The 14,677-nt window shown below is 41.2% G+C and overlaps 1 protein-coding gene across 1 annotated transcript; it reads left to right on the top strand.

Annotated features, from left to right (window-relative positions):
• Positions 1 to 3,036: 3,036 nt before the first annotated feature.
• Positions 3,037 to 14,190, top strand: LOC121350305 (pancreatic triacylglycerol lipase-like). The gene is made up of 12 exons (XM_041461526.1): positions 3,037 to 3,085; positions 3,864 to 4,018; positions 4,459 to 4,584; positions 6,563 to 6,697; positions 7,752 to 7,860; positions 8,956 to 9,075; positions 9,326 to 9,445; positions 10,883 to 11,001; positions 11,134 to 11,263; positions 12,260 to 12,371; positions 12,700 to 12,867; positions 14,070 to 14,190. Exons 1-12 carry the CDS (start codon positions 3,037 to 3,039, stop codon positions 14,131 to 14,133), a joined length of 1,407 nt encoding a protein of 468 aa, XP_041317460.1. The 3' UTR covers positions 14,134 to 14,190.
• Positions 14,191 to 14,677: the final 487 nt, after the last annotated feature.

The raw sequence follows: 14,677 nt of genomic DNA, 5'->3' as shown, positions 1-14,677 counted from the left end.
CTTTGGGTTTTTTTTAGTTCTTTGCAAACACACATGTCAATATTTCTCATGTTTGAGCCACATTTGTTGTGCTTGTAACTATGGAGCAACCAGAAATCACAGATGCTAAAACCCATTTAAAACACTGTGCAGTCTCACTCTATCTGTTCCTCAAGGCAAGAACCGAGTCCCACCACACTGACAGATAAATTTGGGATATTATCAAACACTCTCAAGGCAACACGTGTCCTCAGAACAGCCCTGCAGGTGTGAAACAGCTCCTTTCTGCAGCCTGTGCTGCTGCTCAGAGTTTCCCAGCCCGCGCAGGAGCAGTGCTCTCAGAGGACACCCTGGGATGGGGCAGGAGCAGCACAAGCTCCAGTGATTCCTGCAGCAGCTGAGCCTGCCCTTTGTACCTGCCTGGAAAAGGCAGACAAGGCAAACCTCAGGTGCCCCCCACTTTGGAAGGATCTTAACACTGAACCCCAGCTCCTGGGCGCTGTTTTATTTCAAACACAAACATTTGCAGTGGCCACTGAGGGTCCTGAAGAGAAACTCTGAGTAACCATGTTTGCAAAACCTGGGACTGACCATTTCACATTTAAATGCTCTGCAAAGCACAGAATGAGCGAGCCTCCTGCAGCTGTAAGAAACTAAGGCAGTGGATATTTTTCGAAGTATAAAACACAAACTTTGAGCTAATGAAGAGGAAGAAAGAGTTAATAATTCATTTACCCCCTTTTCCCCATGTCTGATAAATGACGTACAAGCACTTGGGCTGATAAAGTTCTAAGAAATAGGGGTAGAAACTATGACAACACATTTATGAGTACAGACTTCTGAATGAATTTTTTTTTTTAAGAAAAAGCCCAGCCCTGTTGTATCCTTGATTAAACACAAGTGTAAAAAAATTAAAACCATAATTAAACACAAGACTGAGGTTCAGCCAGAGAGACCTGCAGTTCTGAGTCCTGCAAGTCTCCTGGGGAACTGACACATGGTAAGGAAAATGAACAATGCTGGGAAGCTCCACAGTGTCCCAAGAGAGAGCCACAGCATCCTGAACGCCAGAAATCCAGTCCTCTCCTCTGCCTGCTTCCTATTCCAGACTACATCTTCTTCAGGACTGCAGAAGCATAGCTGTGCCTTAATTTATTACTTTTTTTTTTAAATCAAAACCCATCCTTGTTCCAAAGGCCCCTAGTGTGGGACCACAAGGAGCAGAGCATCTCCTCCAGGCACAGAGCAGCCTGCATGGTGCTGAGGGACTGCATCCCAGCCCTGCCCAGCCTTCCCAAAGGAGAGGCATGCAGCTGAAATCCAACTGTCCATGGCCTAAGGAACTGCCCATTTATTCTGTCTCACCTGTATTATTACAGTATTGAATAACAGCAGCAGACTAACAGATATAATCCCAACTCAAATCTTTTCCACCAGCTCTTAAATTAAGAGGGAAACACTGTTCCCCTCTCATTTTGAACAAGTGTTAAGTCTTGTTAGTGCACTGGGGCATGTATGATTCCACTGACACAAACCTATTTACAAACCAGAATCCCACTTCAACTAAAGACAGGAGCACAGAGCTCTAAATCAGTATCAAAGGTGGTATCTTAATAAGAAATAAAATTTAGCTGTTTAAAGAAATAAACTCCACTATCACGGATGATAGCAGTGGAACACCTGGTATCCATTTGGTCATTCCCAGAGGTTGGAGATCAGGGAACATCAACTCTGCAAACAGATAAGACCATAAAGCATAGCCAAGCTGATGAAACTCTCTAAGTGGAGTCAGCTCAGGTCTCATTTCTTGAGTTCACTTAGGGCCTTCTCCTAGAGATAAACAGGTCCAAGAAGTTGCCAGACCTAGTCTTGTTCATTTTGCACAGGCTACTTTTCACCTTTTCATTGATGTTTCTACTAGAACACTCTACAGAGCTTTGTAACATTCCAGCCATGTCCCAGTGTCTGGGGGAATTCTGTATGTCATTTGTATACATTTCCAGTGTGTTTGCTCTCAGTTAATCTCTCAGAACTTTTCTCAAGGCTTGTGTTTCATGGGTAGTACAGAAAGGATCCCAGTGGTTACACAACTGTCCTTCTACATCTATTTAAGTCAGCAAGGAAATTAAAGGGATGCTGGAGAAGGTCCGACTCTTCCACTATGAAAAGAATATACCAAGCCCACTAAGAGTTTTCCAAAAGGGATAAGCCTTCATCAAAAGACCCAGAAAACACAGAAGCATTTCACATCTGAAGTCACTTGATTCAGGGCAAGAACTGGAGCTTAAAAATTATGAGGTTCCCCCAGTAGATCTCTTACACCCCAACTATACAAAACCAAAAATAAAAGCCTTCCCAGCCAAGACAAGACACACAGATCCATATAATTCTCTTTCATGAGCCACTCCTGATGATTTGCTGCCTGGGAATTACCAGCCTCTGGAACTCCAAACATATTGTGGGATCCAGCTCACTGATCCAAGAAATCTATGTCCATGGATATTGGAGCTATCAGAGAAACCAACCATTAAGGTTGTTTGCTAGCTTATCTATAAACTATCATCTGAAACAAATATTCCTATCTTTCTAGGAACCTTTCCAAGGATAAAGCAGACTATAAAAGTACATGCAATGTTCACACATTAGTGCCAGGAGCTTCAAGACTCCATCGTAAGTAGTTCGGGTCTGGGGGTTTTCCTTGCACCTTCTCAGGTTTGAGGCTTCTTACAGCACAGGAGCGTGAACGGGAATGGCAGCTCATGTTCTCTAATCCTCATGCTAATTCTAAAGTATTAGAAGTATCTTATTAGAAGGGAAAAGATCAGCTTGGATTTAAGTTATGCTTTTATATATTTATGGCCCCCAATCTCTCATGGACCGAGTAAACACAAAGCTGACTCGCACGGAGTGTGTCTGGCACACAGCAGCCAGGGATGCATCCTGCAGAAACAACAGGCATTCTGTTCACCTTGAGAAAATTCAGCACCAGGGGGCTGGGTGTGCTTTCTAAACGAGTGGGTTAGCAAATCCTAGCTGCTTCTTTTTCTACTGTTCCAGATGTTTGGAATTTGGATTCTGGCCCTGTTTCTGCTCAGCGCAGCAGAAGGTAAGCATGTGGGGTTAGTGCTTGTATTGCCTTTCTATGTTGCTGTATTTTCCACCTATTTTTTAGGTGTTATTCTACACCCTGGTGCCTTAAAACTTATTTATTGAGGTTAATGTGGTTCACTTTTCCATACAGGAATGATGAGATGGGAGTGTGAGTGTTGTCTTTTTTCTCCACTCTGGGAATTCTGCCCTAAGAGTGAGCAAGAAATGCTGATGTTTCCTATCTCAGAACAAAGCTGCTGCTCTACTAAACACAGGAAATTATTTCTTGTACTCTTATTAATGATGGAAACGGAAAAAAAAGTCAGGGCAAGGGGAGGAGGCAGTCTAATGAGGGTGTAGCTTTGTATTCAGCAGAAGACTGGTGTAGTATAAGACTTCCCATGTGCAGTCAGCTGTTCAGCACAGTCTCAATTTATTGCTGATTATCTGCAATATTTTGGCTTGGCATTAGGAGGAACTCATCAGCTGCCTCTGCCTTGGACAAAGCAACTGCTGGGAGAGGGTACCCAAAGATACCACAAAGGAACTCCTCTGAAGACTTTGTAGATGAGAGATAGGGTGGCTTCTCTCCTTGGGGTAAACTGCAGCCCCTAAAGAGCTAGGAAAGGTCAACTGCTGGTCTTGGCTTTCTGTAAACTGTGGAATTTTCTAGGATAAAAAAAGAGCTCCCCAGAGAAGGCATGCTATGAGCTCTGACTGCTCCATTTCTCTGCTTATTTTTACTTTTTTTTTTCTTTTTTTTTTTTCTTGTTTTTTGGTTCTTCATGCTACAGGCAAAGAAGTTTGCTATGACAGGCTTGGGTGCTTCACAGATGATGCACCATGGTCTGGGACTGTAGAAAGGCCAATCTACAAATTACCCTGGAAACCAGAGAATGTAGACACTCGTTTCCTCCTGTACACCAAAGAGAACCCTGATGACTTTCAAGTAAGAACTGTTGTGGTTTAAACATTGGTGTATCACATGCAAAACTAGTAATAAACACAGATTCCAGCTGTGTTCCTGAAAAGTGTTAAAAATGACCAACCTCCCACTTTATTCAAAAGACCACCTCTTCCAGCTCCTTGGCAGGGTCTCCGCTGAGAACTACTGGGAACTGAGCATTTCGGGGGTAATTTTTTTCCACAGATAAAATGAAAGCATGCTGAAGTGTTATCTGCCCTAAGATGGGTGTCAAAGCTTGCTTTGAATGAACCTTCATGTGAATTCTTGTAGAAGTGTTCAACATTGCAAAACTTTTAAACACCTGCACAGATAAGCATGGTTCAGGTCTTTGCAATTTTGAAAACTTATTTACAGAAAGCAGATGTAAAGGTTTATTACGTTCTTATCTATGCTAATTTATTTTTGTATCTACATTAATGTAGGAGGTGTCTGCTGTTAATAAGGAAACAATCAAGGCCTCAAATTTTAATGCAAACAGGAAGACCAGATTTATTGTACATGGATTTACGGACGATGGAGAAGAAAACTGGTTGTCAGACATGTGCAAGGTAAGTACCACAGGGATGCCCTTAGTTTGCATTTAAAAACACATTCATATAAATTGTCTGTTTCTTCTATTTCTAACCAATTTTTCTCATGGTATTTGTAGTGATAAGAAAGCAAAAAATAGTTTGCATTTTCAGATTGTTACCAAATTGAATATGTAGCTTTGCACCTTGAGGAAATCATGAGGTAAAATTCATTCAGCTTTTCTCTTTAGTGAAGTGAGTGACAAAAAGATTTGACTCAGTAAGTGCCCTTTTTCTTGGTAAAAAGAGCACAAACCCTGGAGTAAGATATTGGCTGGGATTGGGGTGATTCCAGAAATAGCTGCAGACTCATAGCTCCTGCATCCTATTTCCCCAGCCAAGAGAAGGTTTCTAGATGTGGAAGGGCTATCAGGAAGGTTTGGGGTGCAGGAGGCTGAGCACCTGGGCTGGCCATTGCCAAAAGCTATAAAGACATAAAAATGTACATGCAAAGGGGACCTCAAGGGCAGAATTTCGAACAAAGCTTTCAATCTAGGACTTGCTATGAGCACTGAATGTAGTAAAGCACTCTGCTTTATTGATTTTTGTGCTAATTCCATAAATTGTTTCCTAACTCTGTCCCTGTGCAAAGCGCAATTCCAGCTTGTGGCTTTCTCGAGGCCTCCAAACATGATTTAAATTGCAGCTGGAGCTAATGAAAGCCCCTGGTCATGCAGCAGAGCAAAATACCAGTTGATGGCACTTTGAGGATAAGGTTTTTCAACCATTAACAGAAATACAATTTTTTAAAATAATGTGTTCCTATTTTACTTATGAGAATGCTATCAGGGAACAACATCAAAATAAAATCAAGGTATTTCACTTTTATTTTATCCCCATTGCCTGCTTGTTTTTGATGCTAGATCAAAAGAATAGAAAAACGATGGATGACTGTTGGATTTGTCAGTTAATAATTTGTTTCAAGTATCAGAAGCAGATTGATGTTTTTATAATTTTCTGTCTTACATTTTGCACTTTAAAATAGAGGTTTGTTCCTGGAACTTCGCAATCAATGAGATAGCTCACAAATTTTTTTTCAGCTTGTGCCTTAAATCCATTTGATCAATTTTCCAGGATGTAGAGGCATGAGATAAATCCTTAAATTCTTCATCTATTATAGAGTAGCCTGTGTTTTATCACAATACTCTAGTTTATATTTAGAAACAAATTGGTCTCAGTGAATCTTTTCAATAAAGAGTAGAGCAAAGGGGATTGTGAATTCATCAATCCTCCTATGTGTATCCGTTACTTGTTTTCCTTCCCATTAAGCAACAATCCTATCTGCATATTGATTTTTACCCCTTCTAGTATGGTCACTGACACTTTTATTGCCTTTTTTGTCCTTTGTCAGTTGTTGCCATATACTTAAGCTGCTAAAACAAAATACTTTTAGCCAAACAGTCCAGCTCAATGCAGAACAGTAAAGCTTCTGATTCTGTGGAAAATCTCTACCTGCATATTTCCAAAAACAGCCATAAATCCGAAATGAACACCAACAGTTTGTACACCATCTTATAAAAACATTCTCTTTCTTACAAATCTGCATCAGAAAACCGCTATTGATTTTTACTATCAAAAATATTCTAATTGAATTTGAGTTAAAGTAGTACTTTTAAATCACTGAAGTGAATAGGTGCATAAGTAGAGCTCTTATTTAGTGTTACATACCAAGTTTGATTGAAAATAAAAATTGAAAGTTTCATTATTGATATTGTTTTCCTTTCTGTAAAAAAATACTGCTCTGGGTATTTTAAATGATTACTACATTACATATCACCCTCTTTCAGCATTGTGTGATCACACCAACCCCTCTGAGCACACATCCATGCTACAGTTTTGGTTTTCAAGTCATTTTCATACCAGTTCACACAAGATTTAGTAGCTGAGCCACAATGACCAACATGAACTGATCCCACACTGCATTTACCACGGTTTTTACTTTTGTTTTACTGAACAGAGGATGCTTACTGTGGAAGATGTGAACTGCATCTGTGTGAGCTGGAAGAAAGGTGCAAGGTGTCAGTACACCCAGGCGGCGAACAACATCCGTGTGGTGGGCGCTGAAATCGCTTACTTTGTGAATGTCCTCGCGGTAAGACTCTGCTGCTTCTAAAGCTATACTCTAGTACTGATTTGAAAGAAATACAGCTCTGGAACTTTCACAAATGTGGATGTAACCAGCAGAAAACATTGTCCTCTACTCCATGACCAGTTGTGCTGAAAATAAATCGCACAATTTTTTTTTTAAAGGAGAATATTATGTGATAGCAGTGAGGCCTGCCAACTTAAGGAGAGGAAATTCTGCAAGAAATTCTCATAGTACAGCCAAAGAGTTACTCTGTAGATGTTAACAAATGCAGTGTAAAACCAAATATGCAGAAATAATGGATATGGCAAACTTCTTTCTCATGGAGAGGGAACAAATGAGCTCTCAAAAAGACCAAAAAACCAGCTGGCATCACTGGCTGGAGACAAGCAGGACCCCCAGCTGCCCCAGGGAAAGCTGTGGTGGACAGTGCCCAAACCCACAGGAGGTGGCTCCTTTTGCAGCCAGCTTCACATGGGAAGTGAAGCTTGGTCTGAAGCCTTCTCTTAATCTAAATGCGTTCAACACAAATTTCCCATAAAAGAACTATAAATTACTCAAACCAGAGAGTGTGCTGAGTCTAGCAGTGCTCTGACCCACCTCTCATTCTCCACATCTGCATTACAGCTACTGAATTCCTGCCCAAAAAGGCTGAAGGCATCTCTCATCTCATGGCCTCCTCCAGCTGTGTGTGTAACTAAAAGTGTAACTTCACCAGGTGTAACTCCAGCCAGGAGTAACTAAAAGTTCCTGGCTGGCTTATTCTTGCAAACCAGAGAAACATTCTGTAAACCTTAATGGAAGGATGCAGAACCTCTCAGGACTCTTGACAGAGCTGTCTGGAGTTATACCAACCTCCAAATCAGGGCAGCAGCTGAATAAGAAGGTTTGGAAAATCTATGTGCTGGACAGAAGTAACTGGCAAAGAGACGCTGAAATCCTAGAGGAGTTCCTGAGCCAGCAGGCAAATTAAAAGTAGTTTTCCAGCCCCTCTCAAATCTTCCCTGCTGCTGATGCAAAGGGGCATGCAAGCCATGTTTGTCCCTTGCTGTTTTGCCAGGATGACTACGGGTACTCCCCGGCGGACGTTCACATCATCGGGCACAGCCTGGGAGCGCATGCTGCTGGCGAGGCCGGCCGGAGGCGCCCGGGCATCGGCAGAATCACGGGTCAGTGCCTGCAGCCACCCTCCCACCAGAGCCACCCAAAACCCTGCTGCCCACTCTGAATCATCCCACTACGACTGCATCTCTGGGCTGCAGAATAGTCAGGGGCAATCGGAATGTCATGCTCCTTTCACACTGTACCCCAAGGAGCAGGGCTGTGCTAAGTTGGGGGGAGAGTGTGATAATTGTTTTGCTTGCACATGTGTTACATAGCTAAGATATATTTTTTTAACATGTTCAGCACTTCCAGAGGTTAAAGCTCTGGGTTTGAGCTCCTTATTCATCATGTAGGCAATGCCAAGGGCATTGTGCATTAAGCAGAGTGGCCCTTCATGGATAAAACACAATTTTGGATATTATTAACAAAACCCTTTTCAATTGTTATTTTTCCTTAGGGATTTCAGGCTTGGTGAAGCTTGGACTAATAGTCTACAAAATTCAGTTTAAAAGCAAACCCAAAGTAAGCTGCCTAGGGACAAGAAGAGATGCAAGTCCAGCTAAAACTGTGCAATTTGCAAGACTTTACAAGCACCTGAAATTGCTGCAGAAATTTGGGAAGCAAATTGATTCCATTTTCTGCTAGGTTCAAAAGCAAAGATCATTGCTTCAAAAATAGATGTTTTTCCCAAAATCTGACTGGAGCCCGATGTAAGCAGGCAGGTTTCAACACCTCCAAGCAGGGGGTGCTGTCAGCACAAATTCCTCTGAGTACTCTCAAGCAAGGGACTCTGGAAACCATGCAGATGGATCAGTTACTTGGGATGCAGACACAGTAACCTCAGTCTGAGTAATGTTATTAAAGAGAAGTTCAATTAAAAAAAAAAAAGTAAAAGTTAATTCCAAGTGTTGGCATTCAGTATTGCTATAAGCATGTAAAGCAGTGAAATTTAACAGGCTTCCCACCGGTGACTTCCTGGGGGAAAAGCTGTTTGGTAAGAGAGAGCACACATCCTCATTTTATTAATGCCTACATTACTTAGATATAAGAACCATAGGCAATTGTATTTGTGACATTAATTATATACAATAAATTATATGTAAAATGATTCTACACCTATATTTCTTTATTTATACATAACACTGCTCCTTTCCTCTCAGGACTGGACCCTGCCCAACCTTACTTTCAAGGCACTCCAATTGAAGTCAGACTGGATAAATCTGATGCAGACTTTGTTGACGTTATCCACACAGACTCAGCTCCCACAATCCCCAACTTAGGTGAGTATGCAGCTCTACTCTACTGATTATTTATTATTTACTGCACTGAATTATTTATGCCCTGTGGCACTTCAGTGTCCTGATTGCCCACCGAGGCTGTTGTGCTGCGGCAGAACAGAACAAATTCACCACTTCAGTCACCAGCAGCTCCTGTCCTAAAACACCGTGCACAGGCAAACTTGGAGCCAGCAGCTACAGCGATGAGACAACATTCATTTAAAACGTGCTTACCCCTGTTTCAATGCTCCAGGTTTTGGCATGCGCCCAGCCATAGGACATCTTGACTTTTATCCAAACGGAGGAGAGGAGATGCCCGGGTGTGACAAGAACCCTGTTTCACAGATCGTAGATCTCGATGGCATCTGGGAAGGTAAGTGTGTTGTTTGCATCACAAATTCAGGGGAAGCCCACAAAGTGTAGCCACCTACCTTGCCCTAATTCAGGTGTTTCACATTAGATTTTGTGTATCCACCAGCTGCAGACTGCAGTGAAGCAGTTAAAACGCTCAAAACCCACCACTTTTCCAGAGCTTATTAAAAAATAAACAAGACAAAGGGTTTGCCTCTGGAAAATGTGTTTCCTCTAAAGGCTGTAATATCAGAAACAAAAGTTGCTGGAGCTGTGCCAAACATTTTGAAGGGTCTTTTAACAACACATTGCATTTTGTGTCTAACTGCCCAGCAGCAGCACTGGTGGAATCGGGCAAAGATGTTCACAGCTACTCCTGGGAGCGTGTCTTAGGCTGAAATTCTTCGGAGATAGAGCAATTAATTCGATTCCTTGTTAAGTTACAGATTACAATCAGAGTTGCATTGAAATGATCTCATTGTGCCTATTTTTAGGCAGCTAAAAAAAGATTGGCACGTAGTTGCTCAAATACACTGTTCTTTGTTGCTTAACGTGGTTCTAATGAAATCTCTAAGTATCTGAGGATTCCTATGAATATTTCTAAAATTAAATTGCATATAAAATTTAAAAAAATAAATAAAAAAACCTCGAAGATTTCTGCTGTGGAATTTTTTCAGTGCATTATCTGAGCTCTTTCTTACACTACAGCAAACAACTTAAACTCTGGGAATCCATTATCCGATTTGTGATCGCTAGCCTTTTACTCCAGGTTTTATTCAATGCAGCTGGAGGCATTACTTTTCCATTTTCCCCCCCCTTTTTTTTTTTTTTTTGATAGAGTAAACTTGTTATCAATAATGGGGAATTAAAGCACAAAGAAATAACTGCGCAGTATATGGTCTTCTTTTTAACCTGAAGTCAGGAAAATATAGGCAACACAAAGGAAAATAATATATTCATTATTTTAATTTTAGGAGTCTCCCTTTCTTAAGTACCCCCAAATAATAATAATTTTGTTTTAAAGCCCTCAGCTGGAGCAAATCAGCACTGCCCTAGGAAGTTCACTGTTAAATACTTTTCATTTGGTTTTCTTTTGTCATGGTAATGAAACTGTTGCCTACAAAAGACCTGCTTCAGGCAGCTCTGGTTTCTATTGTTAAACTCGGTCAGATTGCTTGAATAAGTGTTTTTTGGGGGGCAGGGGCTGGGCTGAGCTGCACAGTCGGTCTCCACAAAGCATTTCAAGTTCGCATTTTACACCTGTTGAGCCAGTGACATTCCTTAGGGAATCATTCCTTAGGGTGAGTGCATCAGAAGCAGGTAAGGCTCCAACCCCACGTTTGATTCTCCAAGAACTGAGATGAGGCTTTTGAGGAGCAGTGATGCATTTCGTGACATGGGTTTCCTTCCTTGAGTGGGAAGAGAAAAGGAGAACCAACCTGGGGGCATCTTTTCACAGGAACCCGGGACTTCGTGGCTTGCAATCACTTGCGGAGTTACAAGTATTACTCGGACAGTATCATCTACCCTGACGGATTTTTAGGCTATACTTGTCCTTCATATGATCTTTTCCAAAAAGTAAGTATTTCTCAGAGCTTTGGGACGGACCCTATGGAAAACATTATTTAAAATAAATCCTTTGACTATTTTTTTTTTCTTTTCCTTGTCTGGCTGGATAATGTTATTAATAGATATATTTGTTTTCCCTAGGGAAGCTGTTTCCCATGCCCAGAAGAGGGATGCCCAAATATGGGTCACTATGCAGACAAATTCAAGGATAAGGTTAAAAGTGATTTCACAAAACTTTACCTGAATACTGGAGAGGCCAAGGATTTTCCTCGTGAGTTTTGAATGCTTCCATTGCTACATATTCCCTGTAAAAATTTTATTTTCCTGTTTGACAGTTAACTTTAGCAGATGAACAGATCTCATCACAGTGCAAAGTCTTTTCTGTTCATCATGCTTTTTCCTCTTTTTCCCCACCACTAATGCCAGTTTGGGGCCCTACAGGACAAGAAATTGGCTGACAAACTCTGGAGTCCAGTGGAGGTTACTGAGGAGGGAGGAGACACAATGCACAGAAGTTGCAGAAAGGGAATTTCTCATTAAATAGTATGAAAATTACATCACAATGGCAGTGTTTAAATGCAGGAAGAGGGGCCCGGGGAAGCTGGGAAATCTCCATCATTGGAGATGCCAAAAAGTCCATTTGACAAAGGCCAAGAACAAGCTGATCACAGCTGGTTTCAGAACTGATGGACAAGATGAGCTCCTTTACAACCTCAGTTATCCTAAATGCCAGCTCTCACAACACACTGCTTAGTTTGTCCTTGTAAGCACAAATCAGAATTGAGCTCCTTTTGCCAATTGCACTCTAAAAGGCCCTTGTAAGCACAAATCAGAATTTTCTTGAGCTCCTTTTGCCAATTGCACTCTAAAAGGAAGTTCCCACCCACAAAAATTATTTTTCTGGAGTTTCAGAATTCTTCCGTGCTGCTTAGATTCTGTATCTGTATTTATCCCTAAACCCCTTTTATTTCAGCTTCACTCTGTATGAAAACCTTCATGGTTAAAATGCTGAGATCTGTATTGTGTTTACTACAATATGGATTTGTTTTCTCTTTTTTCTCTCTCAGAAAGTAACGCAAATATCTTCCATTTCTCCTGTTGATCTCATTAGGACATAACAACAGATTTGACTCACTGTTTTGTATTTTCTGCTCTCAACTATACTGTTTTCTAGACATGAAAACAAAACAAAAAACACCTAGAATTTGGTATTTTGGGGACTGTTTCTCCCTGGTACAGTCTAAGTAATTCTATTTCTTCTGTGTAGTTTGGAGGTACAAAGTATCCGTGACCCTCTCTGGAAAGAGCAAAGTAACAGGACATGTAAATGTTGCCCTGTATGGCAGTGGTGGGAACACAAAGCAGTACCAGATCATCAAGTAAGTTAAAAATTCATTAGAAAAGAAACCTTTCTTCTAGAACCCTTAATTTGCACTTGTAACTAATAATTCTGTTTTAATTGATCTTATGAAGAAGAAACAAAAAAGCAGCATTTCAGGCCCACCTGCCTTTGCTGCCTCTGAAAAAGTGATTTGGGATGAATGACATCAGAAATCTGGCAGTAATGTTGCTGCCATGTAATAGCATAAATGTTGCCTCTCTGCTGAATTTCTACCCTCTTGCCACCACGGCAGAGCCTTTGACAAGACTGGTAATTAACTGTAAATGTTGCCATGCCTCACACCCATAAAATGCTGTTTTTCACAGGGGTACCCTCAAACCAGACAACACTTACACAGCCTACATTGATGTAGACGTTAATGTAGGAGAAGTCACCAAGGTGAAGTTTCTTTGGAACAACAACTTGGTAAACCCAACTTTTCCTACACTGGGAGCTGCTACTATCACTGTAGAAGCTGGGCAAAATGGAAAAGGGTGAGTATATCCATTGTGAAAATCTTGGAAGTTACTGGAGAAGATAGGTGACAAAATGATAAGTGGAGTGGAAGCTTTTTCACAAGAAAAGTTATTTAAGGCATTAAAAGGAAAAGATTCTCAAGGAAACCTTTTCCTTCCTTCCTTTCAAGACACTGTTCATCCATAGTTCTATTCACTACTACTTCAACCCTTTGCCTTAAATAGCCTCAAAGAAAAACTGAAAATCTCTCCAGGCTTTAGAAGAGCAAACTTTCTGTAAAAAAAATGTCTTTTCTCTGATGAGAAAAATTAACACTTGGATTGACAGCATCATTCTTCCCAAACTCCTACTACCCACAAAACCAGATTATTGGTGGGTCTGATTCACTGTCAGCTGGAACCAGCCAAGTCTTCCACTGGTATTGATGACCCCTAAGGTCATGACTGACTAAAGAGGATGGTGACAATAAACTCACCTTTCCAATGAGGAACACTTGGAGCCTGCACTGAAAGGTACATATAAAGCTGAGGGAAAGAGGCTAAAATTGATTTCTCTAGACTTTGTGAAGTATGGCTTGGATGTTCGGATTATAGAATCATGGTTTACTGATCTAGTTTTACTAATTTTCCTGGAATTTTAAACATTAATTCCTTCATTTTCTTGATCAGTTATTTTATTTTATCCACATCATGAGTTGGTATCTAGAAGAGGAGGCACAGTTTAAATTGTATTTATTTTATTTTCAAATGCACAGTTAAAAGATAACATGGGAGGTGGAAACAGTTTAAAGCAAAGTGAAATTATTACAGCCAAGCAGCACATCAACTCACCTTAAGCAGAGGTCCTAAGTCTGGTTGTAGTTCCCAGTCACCAAAGCACATTGCTGACAAAGTGTATTTCTGTAAATAGGAACTCACCCTTCTACTGACTTGTAGCCTTTGCACAAATAGTTGTGGCCATCTCTATAGAGATGGTAGCAGAAAATCTGGGGGAAAACCCCAAATCTGTAGCATTAAAGTAAGGTGGGCAATGAAGCAGAATGAATAGAGTCTATCAATGCTTTCCCCAGCAGTAACACTTCAAATTTAGAAGCTCAAAGTTTGTTCTGTTCAGTTGCCTGAAATGACAGATCAGGTTGTGTTAACATCAAAGTAAATCCACTTGTATAATTTCAACAGCTGCTGGCAGCTCAAGGTGCTCTCATTTCCTTTATCCTCAGGTACCGTTTCTGTAGTTCTGAGACCGTGAGGGAGGATGTCCTGCAGACTCTGACTGCTTGCTAACAGCACATTTGGATCCCCAAATCCTTGCTACCAATAAAAGCTACTCATACATAAAACACTGGAATCTGCAGCTTTAATACTGGTGGTGTGTGTTGTTTGGGGTGGGGTTTTGCTGGTTTGGGAGGCAGAGGTTAAATCTGGGATACATCTCTATAGACAGAATTTTTAGAGTGGCTTTAAGAGTGAATGTGCCAAAACCCATTGAGGAATTCCCTTGCTTTCAGCCTGTTTCAAAATAATTTCAAGCAAGAGCAAAGGGGGCAGGTAACAGAAACAAATTCATTTCTGCCCCATGTAATCCTGCTTCGTGTCCCCGAGCATTCTGCTGGACAAGGGGGCTGTGTCTCCTCTGCTGCCAGAGGAATCTCATCCTCCTGATCAAACCTCACAGAACTGCTGGGGATCTGCTGCTACACACACCTACTGCTCCTGGGGACCTCCTCTCAGTTTCTCCTGAGGTTCCCCAGACTGGGGCACTCTGCTCTTTCTGTCTCTCTGGGTGAGCTTTCCTCACCCAAAACACCCTGTCCTGGAGGACACCAAC

The sequence above is a fragment of the Pyrgilauda ruficollis genome, unplaced genomic scaffold (assembly GCF_017590135.1).
Source record: "Pyrgilauda ruficollis isolate IOZ18807 unplaced genomic scaffold, ASM1759013v1 scaffold15, whole genome shotgun sequence".
NCBI classification, from domain to species: Eukaryota; Metazoa; Chordata; class Aves; order Passeriformes; family Passeridae; genus Pyrgilauda; species Pyrgilauda ruficollis.
This window is presented reverse-complemented; position numbering and strand designations above follow the sequence as displayed.